This window comes from Callorhinus ursinus, unplaced genomic scaffold, assembly GCF_003265705.2.
Source record: "Callorhinus ursinus isolate GAN/ISIS: 27379988/994484 unplaced genomic scaffold, GSC_fseal_2.0 scaffold14, whole genome shotgun sequence".
Taxonomy (NCBI): Eukaryota; Metazoa; Chordata; class Mammalia; order Carnivora; family Otariidae; genus Callorhinus; species Callorhinus ursinus.
Window position 1 is genome coordinate 26,874,668 of NW_027397076.1, and position 12,153 is coordinate 26,886,820.

General features: G+C 34.6%; 1 protein-coding gene across 4 annotated transcripts in view; it reads left to right on the forward strand.

The window, feature by feature from the left end:
- PPP1R12A (protein phosphatase 1 regulatory subunit 12A) overlaps positions 1-12,153 on the forward strand; it is a 142,325-nt gene that overhangs the window by 87,358 nt on the left and 42,814 nt on the right. For all 4 annotated transcript variants that reach the window (XM_025881435.2, XM_025881436.2, XM_025881437.2 and 1 more), the window contains exons 9-10: positions 2,735-2,856; positions 10,925-11,140. In XM_025881435.2, coding sequence (XP_025737220.1) covers positions 2,735-2,856; positions 10,925-11,140 — 338 coding nt within the window. The remainder of the gene's footprint in view (positions 1-2,734; positions 2,857-10,924; positions 11,141-12,153) is intronic.

Sequence of the window (12,153 nt, forward strand, 5' to 3'; positions counted from 1 at the left end):
TAACATGTAAATTTATCAGGAAAAATAGTCCATTTCCATTAAGATTTTTGATCAAAAAAAAAAAATTATCAGGACCAGTATGGTGGTCATCAGTAAATAGAAATGAAGCCCTAGAATTTCTTGGGCTCCCTGTATTTCCTCTAGATACAACAGCAGTTTTGGATCATTTTATTTTTACTCACTCAGCAAAATATTTCACCTAAGAAAATGTGGGAAACTAAAGTTTACTAAATAAACACACATCGAAGAAGATAGTGATTATCTGTTTCCCATTAAAAACAAAATGTTATTAAACAGATAAAGGGCTAGCTTTGTTGCCAGGTGCTGTGTCTTAAGTTCCTTTGTTTTTTTGAAGCTTACTAATCCTACAAGTAAATTATTTTTTGGTAAAACACAAAGTGTTTTTGAGATATGTGAATGGCTAGATTCTAGTCACCAGGGATATAATTTTTAATTTATTACTGTCATTGCTGGTCAGGTGAGTCAGCATATCTTTTGTCTTGGTGAGAGTATAGGTAAAATTGGAAACTAAAGCAACCAGGTAGTCATTGAATATTATAACTCTTTTTTATCACATGCTAATTAAAGTATTTCTAATTATAAAAGTAAATTATATGAGAATGAGCATGCACAGTGTTTAAGAACACAGACTGATTCATCAATGTAATTGTATTTGTGGTTAATTTATTTAATCTCAGATTTCTCAGATTTTTCCTGCTTTAAATGGGTACTATATATAGCAAATATTTAAACCAAAAGGAAAAAGGAGAAAATAAAAGGAGAAAAAAAATCTTGAATTTTATCTTGTTTATTTATTTTTCCTACTAGACTGTAAGCTGTATGCGGTTAAGATATTTTGGTTTTTCATCAACTGGTATATCCCCAGTACCTACCTAGGACAGTAGGACGCAGTACCTAGTACTTGAAATATGGAGACATTTAAAAATATTTGTTGAATTACTCTCTCCAGTTAGACAGACTGTTTTCCAGGATGATGGTCTAAGAGATTATGCATGATTTGTGTTTAAACTGTACTGAATAGGCTTAGCTTCTATTGAATGAAAAGAGGTATTGTTTAACAATGAGAATAAAGTTTATTAGACTGTGGTTAGCTCATTCAGTTTATTCAAAAAGCTAAGATCATAGTAATGTGCCACTTTTGCCTTGTCCTTTGGTATGGTTTGAGATATTACGCTTTTCACCGTATTAACATCTTGTGGGTATTTTCTTAGTCACAAATAGAATTGAATGAATCAATTCAGAACTATTTGGTGCTTATACATGTATATATATAGCCCTAAAGATAATTATATTTTAATATTGTATACTTACAAAGTGTAATGGCATACAATAACAATAAGGTGGAAAATTATTTTGGAAAACTGACCTAAGGGAGAGAGAGAGGTTTAATGAATATGAGTATAATGAAAATGAGTTTTAAAGTTTTAAAGTAATAGAGTTTTAAAGTACTATACTTCCCAAAAGTATAGAAGAATACCTGTCCTCCCTCATTTTGAAACCAAAGGACTATTTTAAAACTAGATAAATGATCTTTGACCATTTGAAAAGTAAGCCTTTCTGGCCCATTTATAAATTAAAGTTAATTTATAGATTTAAATTTATAGGTAACTGTTTTTGCTAAAAGCCAGTCTGATTTCTATGTTCAAATATAGGGGCTCCTGGGTCATGCAGTCGGTTAAGCATCTGACTCAGGTGGTGATATCAGGGTTGTGAGATCAAGCCCTGTGTCAGGCTTTGTGCTCAGCGTGGAGCCTGCTTGAGATTCTCTCTCCCTCTCCCACTTGTGTGCATGTGCTCTCTCTCTCTCAAATAAGTAAATCTTTAAAAATATGTATATATGTTCAAATACAGTCTGAATCTTTTCTGGCATCGATATTTTCAAAAACGTTTTTCCAAGTGCTTCATTCTTAGTTGGAAATTGTCTCGATACATTGTGAAAAGAGATTTAATCTTAAATCAACTGATATTCTGGTTTAAGATTAGACTTTTTAGGGGTGAGCAGATATGCTCTTTGTGACATTTAAGCATGCTATTTGACAGGAATATAAGCTGATTATTGACAACAAGCACTTTTTAGATTTCCTGGAATAAAGAGGAACTATGAGTTTTAAATAAGCAATGTAAATTGTAGATCTATTAGAAAAATTGTATAGCTCTTGTAACCTTTTTAGTTGCACTGTGTTCATGCATTCAGCTTTTATTTTTTTATTTTTAATTTTTTTAAAGATTTTATTTATTTGTCAGAAAGAGAGAGCACAAGCAGGGGGGAGTGGCAGGCAGAGGGAGAGGGAGAAGCAGGCTCTCCGCTGAGCAGGAAGCCCGATGGGGGCCTTGATCCCAGGACCCTGAGATCATGACCTGAGCTGAAGGCAGACGCTTAACCGGCTGAGCCACGCAAGCATCCTGCATTCAGCTTTTAAATATTAATTTTTTTATATTTCTATAGTGTTAAAAGTATGAAAATCAGATTCTGCTTTTGCTTTTTATTCTTAGACGCTTTGTTGTGTCATCATGTTCTGTTATTTGTTTCTGCATGCATATTGAGACATTTCTAGAAACTCCTTGAAAAATTCACTTGTTAAAAGGGAAAAAAATGGAAGAGACTTGAATTAACAAAACCTTAAACAGAAATGAATATAAAATACTATTTTTCTAGACATTGAAACAATCCATACTGAATCTTGACTCAATGTTTTTTGTGTTTTGGTAATAGATAAGACAAAGCCCATGGCTTCTGTAACTAATGCCAATACTTCCGGTACACAAGCAGCTCCTGTAGCTGTTACAACACCTGTGTCATCTGGTCAGGCAACACCTACATCACCTATGAAAAAGGTAAGCCAAAACTGTGTTTGCTAAAAATACATATATTCTGTTTAAGTACTAAAGCATTAAGACAGTTCTTAAATTTTTATAGTTTATTCCAAAAATATTTAAGATTTAGAATAAGAATATATTTTTCTTTTATAATTTGAGATTTCCTTTGAACCATATTCTTTTTAAAAAATACTTTTTAAAGTATTAGTTTGCATATGAAAACTAATCATAATGGTCATGGTAGTTTTTATTTCTGTTAAACTTTTGAAAAACATGGGTTTTATATCCTTTATCCCTGGTAAGTAAAGGCGCATTTTGGTAATTTCACAGTTAAGCACAGAAAATACTATCATAAGTCAAGGAGAGAGCTAGCATCTAGATTCTCTAACTCTGTACAAAGCACCAGGGCATGCAAGTATGGTGTGCCAGTAAGAGTATGATCTCTGATGTGAGACAAACCAGAGATCTACTCCTGACCCCACCTCTTATTAATTGTAAGGACATTGAGCAAGTTACTGTCTTCCTTACCTGTCAGGGAAAGGCAAAACAAAAATAATAAACAGAAAGAGAAAGTAAATTAGCATTATAAGCCTTGGTTGAGAGAGAGAGCCTGGCTAGTGACTAAGTGCTCTCAAAATGTTAGTTTTATTTCTTCCTCTTCTCCCTTATTCTGTTCCCCGATTGTTCTCTGTCCTTCTGCTTCCTTTTCTCCACCAAACAGTGCTTCCCAAGAAGTGTGTGTTGATTCAGAATCTGTACTTCTTTTAACTCAAAGATTATAGGTTTTGTTTTGTTTTGTTTTGTTTACCACTGGTCTCTTTTTAAAGGCTTCTCCCCACCACCCTTACTTATCTTTAATGAGCATACTCATTTCCCTCTGTGTACACACACACACTTTTTTGTGGAAACATTTAAGAATTGAGTGCAATCAACATAACACTTTACTCCTAAATACTTGAGTATGTATCTCCTAAATACAAAAGCATTATCCTTCATTCCCATACTAAAATGATCCTATTTAGGATATTTAAGTTTCATATAATACTGTTATCTATTTTCATTATATACAAACCATAGTCAAGATTTTTTCAGTTGTCCTCCTACTAATGTTTTTCTGTTTGTTTTTTCAAATCAAGAGTCCACTGAGGGATTGCACATTGTGTTTAACTGTCTTGTCTCTGCCTTTGGACTTCTTATTTTGTTGCTTATCTGACATTATTTGGTTTGCATGGGTTTGAGGACTGATTTTAAATCCCCATAGTGTTTCTATTATGTTGTCAGTTTTGTTAATCTTTGGATTTGGCTCCAAGGGGTCAAAATGTGAATCTTTTAGAATAATAAACTAGAGAAGTTTTTGAAACTCCATACTGCTAGTAATAATCTTCCTCTAAAACTCTTGCTAAGGAAAGTGATAATGTGGGTTCTTAGTGGTAGAAATGTATGGATTTCACTGGTCATTTTGAATATCAGGGAAATGTATGAATGATATACCTTACCTTCTGTATTCCATAATTGAGGGCTCTCTGAATTCCCCTAGAACCTGCATTCGTATGATAATAATTATATATGCTTAAAAATGCAGTTCTCTGGGGGTAATTTGTCTGCAGAATTTTAAAGATGATTATCATGCTATAACTGGAGTCACCATAGGCTGTTTTAAACTTTATTTAATTCTAGAGCCCTTGTATACTTCTTCAGTGAGTACCAAACTTTAGCTCTTTTGATTTACTGTTAAAATTAGAGGATTATCAAAAGTTCCAAAAGCTTCATCCCCTGAAATATCTAGCCACAAATAACTGGCTCTCATTCTTTTGAGTATTTAGCTAAGCGATCTCTTTCCTACTATAGTCAAATAATTGCAGTAGACTCCTTTGGATCAATTATATTTTTCTTAAGCATAGCCCCGATTTGATAACTTAATTGCTCTTAATAACTTTTAATAATTGTTAAAGTAATAATAACTTAATAACTGTTAGAGTTAGGCCTGTAACCTCTTTCCTGTAAAAATCCTTATTCAGAACTACTTCTGATTCTGTAATTAAATTGATCTAATAACAACTATCTGCTTCTGTGATTTGCATATGTAGAAACTCCATCTTATTCTCAGTTTCAGGTATCATAACTTACTTTGAAGATCACATTTATTTAGTCTTTGTTCTTAAGGTTTTGTAACCAAATTTTATTTTAATCAGTAAAGTAGTGTACAAATAATTTGAAGTATTATTTTAATGGATAGAGCAATCTTATTTATTTTGTATGACTTTTAAAGCCCATTATGTTCAGTGATACATTTTATGTTAGTTTAGCATTTTAATGTTTTCTAAGTTAGTTTCAAGAATTTCCCTTTAACTTAGAGTCCTAACAGATGAATTTCCTTAGATGAATTGTTAATCTGTAAAATGCGTATTAAAAGATTTTGTAGTTTAGAGTTCTGTTTTTAGTTCCCACTCACTACTCTGGTTTTGATATATAGACAAAGGTATCTTAAGTTTTTTGCTTCTTCCACCAGTTCATAAACTGTATAGAAAGACACACACAGGGGCACCTGGATGGCTCAGTCAGTTAAACATTTGCCTTCAGCTCAGGTCATGATCTCGGGGTCCTGGGATTGAGTCCCACATCAGGCTCCCTGCTCAGTGGGGAGTCTGCTTCTCCCTCTCCCTCTGCCCGCCACTCCCCACTTGTGCTCTCTCTCTGTCAAATAAATAAATAAAATCTTTAAAAAAATAAAAAAGAAATCACACACGTGCATACACACACACAGCAAGAAATAGATCACAAAACAGGAAGCTCTAAAACAATATTAAATATCACTTATATTCTCTAATAATTCAAGGTAGCTACAGAGAAATGTAGATATAGTCTCTTTAAATGATCTTCCCTTAAGTTCTTAGCTCTTTAGCTAAGATTAAAGAGAGACCAGGCCTATGATTTGTGGAGATGTTTCCTATAAAACTCAGTTTGATTTTATGATTTAAAGTTTTAACAGTAGGGGCACCTGGCTGGCTCAGTCAGGAGAGCATGCAACTCTTGATCTCGGGGTCATGAGTTTAAAGCCTGCAATGGATGTAGAGATTATTAAAAAAAATAATTAAACTTTAAAATTTTAACAGTAAGTTTATATACCTCTCTTTAATCAAAATAAATATTGTTGGGATCTCTGAAAAAGATTACCTACTTTTCTGTATGCACATAAATTCTGGTAAGTGTAAGCTGTATTTACTAGATGGTAAAAATTCATAATTTTTTTGGAATTAAGTGTTTTGGTTAATTGAATCCAATTATTAAGTGTAATTAGTAATTTAATAAAAAACTACTGTGGCCATATGTATGCCAATAAAAGTGTACAAATACAGAATGACGGTTTATCTTGGGAAAAATATGGAAGAGATTGTATTTGATTTGAGGAAATAAAATTAGAACATTTGAGATCTTGAATGAGTAGGTAGTATTTCAACTAACAGGAGAGTTTGTACAGTTTACTGAAAGGAAGAGAAGAGAAACAATGTGAGCAAAGTAGGGATAATGTGAAATATTTTGCAGGAAAAATAAGTTGTATAGTTTGGTTGATTTATAGGGTACATATACAAAGTAAAACAGGAAAAGTAAAGCCAAATTATGGAATGTCTTCATTTCTATGGTAACATTTTTATAGTTTGATAGTAGAGAACCTTTGAAAATGTTTGAACAAGGCCATGAGAGAATTATTCTTTATAGAATATTATTTGGGCAGCAACATACAGGTGTATTTGAAGGGAGGCTAATTGAGAGAAGACTGAATAGGAAGTTTTTTTAGTGATTTCATTTCATATTTTTTTTATGTAGTGTTCCATGATTCATTGTTTGCATATAACACCCAGTGCTCCATTCAGTATGTGCCCTCTTTAATACCCATCACCAGGCTAACCCATCCCCCCACCCCCCCTCCCCTCTAGAACCCTCAGTTTGTTTCTCAAGAGTCCATAGTCTCTCATGGTTCATCTCTCCCTCCAATTTCCCCCCCCTTCATTTTTCCCTTCCTTCTATCTTCTTTTATTTTTTTTTAAACATATAATGTATTATTTGTTTCAGAGGTATAGGTCTGTGATTCAATAGTCTTACACAATTCACAGCACTCACCATAGCACATACCCTCCCCAATATCTGTCACCCAGCCACCCCATCCCTCCCACCCCCCACCACTCCAGCAACCCTCAGTTTGTTTCCTGAGATTAAGAATTCTTCATATCATGGGGTGCCTGGGTGGCTCAGTTGTTTAAGCGACTGCCTTCAGCTCAGGTCATGATCCTGGAGTCCCGGGATCGAGTCCTGCATCAGGCTCCCTGCTCAGCGGGGAGTCTGCTTCTCCCTCTGACCCTCTCCCCTCTCATGTACTCTCTCTCTGTCTCATTCTCGTTCTCTCAAATAAATAAATCTTTAAAAAAATAAATAAAGCAAGCAATCAGTTTCAGGGGAAAAAAAAAGAATTCCTCATATCAGTGAGGTTATATGATACATGTCTTTCTCTGATTGACTTATTTCACTCAGCATAATACCCTCCAGTTCCATCCACATCATGGCAAATGGCAAGATTTCATTCCTTTTGATGGCTGCATAATATTCCATTGTGTGTGTGTGTGTGTGTGTGTGTGTGTGTGTGTGTGTGTGTATGTATATATACATATATATATATATATATACACATCACATCTTCTTTATCCATTCATCTGTCGATGGACATCTTGGCTCTTTCCATAGTTTGGCTATTGTGGACATTGCTGCTATAAACGTCGGGGTGCACATACCCCTTCGGGTCCCTACATTTGTATCTTTGGGGTAAATACCCAGTAGTGCAATTGCTGGATCGTATGGTAGCTCTATTTTCAACTTTTTAGGAACCTCCATACTGTTTTCCAGAGTGGCTGCACCAGCTTGCATTCCCACCAACAGTGTAGGGGGGTTCACATCTTAATATATTATCTCTCTGCTCCTAGAAAAAAAAAAGTTATTGAAGTTGCCCAAGATGATAGACTAGAGGAGTGGCAGTGGTCTTATAAAGGACAAATTGGCACCTAATTCATAAATGGGGGGAGATAACTAAGAAGTCTAACAGGACTATGAAATTTCAAATATAGGGAAGTGAAGAAATTTATTATGCTACTGACAGAAATAGGGAACTGAGGGAGAGCCAGTTTGGAAATAAAGGTGTTTGATTTTAAATATGTTGAGTTCCAGTTGTAGTTCTAGATAGTTCATTCTCTAGGTAAATAGAAGTTCAGGACTGGCTGGGGCGCCTGGGTGGCTCAGTCGGTTAAGCTGCTGCCTTCGGCTCAGGTCACGATCCCAGGGTCCTGGGATCGAGCCCTGCATCGGGCTCCTTGCTCAGTGGAGAGCCTGCTTCTCCCTCTCCCTCTGCCTGCCTCTCCTCCTGCTTGTGCTCTCTATCTCTCTCTCTCTGGGTCAAATAAATAAATAAAATCTTTAAAAAAAAAATTCAGGACTGGGAATTTAGGAGTCAGACTGAACTAGAGATAACAAATTTGAGAATAAGCTGAGTACTGTTAATATTTAGCCTGAGGAAGTATAGAAGACCCTATTCCCGCAGGAGAAGAAAACAGAAAGGGAAGGTGGAAGATAGGAGATCTGAGAACAGAGTCTTGAGAAGCTTATGTTGCAGGACTGTGCTAACAACAGCAAAAAGACCAAGGAGGAAGGTGGTCAGAAGAGTAAGAAAGGCAAAACAGTGTACTGTTTACACAAGTCAAAAGAGTTTCAGGGAATGGGTATAATTGAGTATTTTAGAGATGTTCATTTATAGACCAAGTAAAATTGAAAGGAGCTTTGAAACACAGAAACCAATAAATCCAAATTCACATTAGGCATAATGGAGATTTATCAGTCATTATAGTACAACAAATGTCCATTTCAAAATTGGTAATACTGGTTGCACCCATGTGAAGGACTTTTAAGCTTAAAGCCTGACAGGAGCAAACATCTATTAAATGTTAGCTTCTGTTGTACCGTTCAGTAAATGTTAGGTTACCTATTTTGTCCTGGAGGAGTAACTTTATTTCCAGTTTGGGGGAGGTTCTAGGTGAAGGATTGGCAAACCATGGTCCGTGGGCCAAAAGCCGGCCCACTACCTGTTTTTGTACAGCCCACATGTTACAATGGTTTTAATATTTTTAAATGGTTGGGAAAATCAAAAGAATGTTTTGTGACACAAATTCAGATTTCAATGTACCTAAATAAAGTTTTATTAGAACATAGCCACATTCATTCACTTATGTATTACCTGTGGCTAATTTGGTTCAACATCTACAACATTCATCATTTGTAGATGAATAGTTAAAACAGAGACTCTATGGTTTGCAAAGCTTAAAATTCACAATCTGGTCCTTTACAGAAAGGTTTTCCAACCCCTATTCTTGGATGCTACGACTTTAGACTCAGAAATCAATAACCAATCATCTCAGTGCCTGTATTATTGTATACAATGTTTACAGAAGTCCCTGGACTTTCTCAGTCAGTGGAACCCTTAATGGTTTATTAATTTTTTTCACAGTGCCTCTTGGCCAAAGAAGTACCTCTTCGTTTCATTCCTTAAGTAGTTAAGTGCAAGTAAGTTAACAATGGCAGTTTGTGCAGCGTCCAACAGGTGTCACTGTGCTTTCTCTTAAAACTTTAAAATACCCCACAGTCCCCTTGTGATTTTATACTGGCACCCTAGAATTCTTCAGTGCACATTTTGGGGACTGGGGAATGCTGTGTATCTTGATTCTGTTTTTTTACCCTATTGATAGGAATTACTCACAGGAGGTATCAGAAGTATCTTACACAATAGTGTAAGTCTATGAAGTAGCCCTTTGACATCCTGGGTGCTTTAATAAGCTCTCTTAAACTGCTAATGATAGCAAACTTTGGCAATAAATATGGGAAAAAGTGTATTTTTTTTAATTACCCATATCCTGTAATTATAGGAACTTGTTAGTTGCTATTTTCATCCATCTATTCTTAACTGCGGTTAAATATTTAAACTCTGAATTGATGAAATGAAATAGGTAAAGATAACAGATGTTTCATTTTTATGGCTTTTGAAAGCCTTGAAAATGAAGTATTTGTATAAAAAATTAGTTTTTAGTTGAAATGTTTAAATTAATATTTTGTGGTAAAATCAAATAGTTTAAGGCTGTGATATTAAAAATATTAATGAATTAAATATCATAAATGGAAGATATGTCAGTTATTACTTTTTGTTGATTATGCTGGATTAAAAATGTTTTAACCCAAGTATATAAATGAATCAAAACAAAATTCAAGTGCAGTCAGTTTGTTCATTCATATACTATAACATCATCTGCTCCATGTGCCTTTAACTGCTTTAGAAATTTCTTTATTAGATCCTTTCAGAATCTCTCTCTCATACTAAAACTAGAACTTGTTCCCAGTAACTTAAGATTGGATCATTACCCAGTTATTGGGCTTTAATTTGCTATAAAAACCTTTTTTTTAAAAAAGTATGTTTTGTTCATAACTTCCTTTTCTGTTTTTATGCTTTCAATCTTTATCTCTTTACCTGTCTTATTTTAATTGGCTTTAGTATGATTTCATTGCTCCTATCATGCCTGTGGTGGAATCAGTAGATCCTGCATCATGGAGGCAGGGCTTGCGCAAAACTGGCATTGTTCTTGTGCCCAGTAAGGGTGAAAAATCTATGGTGAGGCATTTCTATGTGCAAGGATTTATATTAGGTTACAACATAACAAGTTTAATATAAATACTGGTGCCAAAGATGCATGGTTTTAAAGTCCTTATGGTGTGCTTATTTCCGTTCTCTGTATTTGCATCATAATTTTTCTGTGTGATATAAAGTGTGGAGTGTGTTTTATTAAATCTAACTTTTGGAAAGGTAGTTCTTTTTTTTTTTTTTCAGTTTTAGATCTTTACATTTTTTACTAAGACATTAACCTACTTAGTAAAAGTGTTTCTCCTGAAACTATTAACTGTAATTTGACACATACTATCTGTAAACTTGTCATTTCCAGCTTAAGGGTTGATCAGTCTTGATAATTATTTTTTCTTCTCCTTAAAAATAAAATAAAAACAGTTTCCAACCTCAGCTACAAAAGTTTCTCCCAAAGAAGAAGAGAGAAAAGATGAGTCTCCTGCATCTTGGAGGTTAGGACTTAGAAAGACTGGCAGTTATGGCGCACTTGCAGAAATCACAGCATCTAAAGAGGCTCAGAAAGACAAAGACACTGCAGGTGTGATGCGTTCAGCTTCAAGTCCCAGGCTTTCCTCCTCTTTGGATAATAAAGAAAAGGTAATCTGTGTCCTAATCCGGTTTCTATCAAAACTCTAATTTAAATTTGTTTTCTAGAAACATCAAATCTGATGGATTTTCTACTGTGTATCATTATTAGATCTGTGTATCAACTTAATTCACCTGACTTAATGAATTGCATGATAATACAAATATAACTACCTTAAACAGATGTCAATATGGAATTACAGGCATATGTCGGAGATATTGTGGGTTTGACTCCAGACCACTGCAGTAAAGCAAGTCAAATGAATTTTTTTGTTTCCCACTGTATATAAAAAATATATTTATACTATACTGTAGTCTCTTAAGTGTGTAATAGCATTATGTCTAAAGAAAATATACATACCTTAATTAAAAAATACTTTATTGCTAAAAAATGCTAACCATAATCTGAGCTTTCAGCAGGTCGTAATCACTGATCACAGATTACCATAGCAAATGTAATAATAATGAAAAAGCTTGAGGGTGCCTGGGCAGCTCATTTAGTTAAGTATCTGACTCTTGGTGTTGGCTCAGATTATGATCTCAGGGTCATGAGATCAAGCCCCTCATCGGGCTCTTCATTCAATGTAGAGTCTGCTTGAGATTCTCTCTCCCTCTCCTTCTGCCCCTCCCCCTGCTTGCGTGCATGCTCTCTCAAAACGAAAAAAAATAAATCTTAAAAAAAAAAATTGAAATATTTTGAAATATTGTGGGAATCACCAAAATGTGACACAGAGACACAAAGTGAGCAAATGCTGTTGGAAAATGGTGGGGATGTACTTGCTTGATGCAGGGTTGTAACAAATTTCAATTTATGAAAACCACAATATCTGTTAAATGCAATAAAATGAAGTGTGCCTCTATAAGTGTTGGGAAAATCAGGTGTATTCGCCAAAAAAATAAATTAGGAGATTATACTCAAATGAATGCCTTTACCTACTTGAGAGCTTACAATAAAATGTATTAAGGGGCATTTATTCTAGAATTTATTTATTCCAGAATGTAATTATACTCCTAGGTTGCATTTA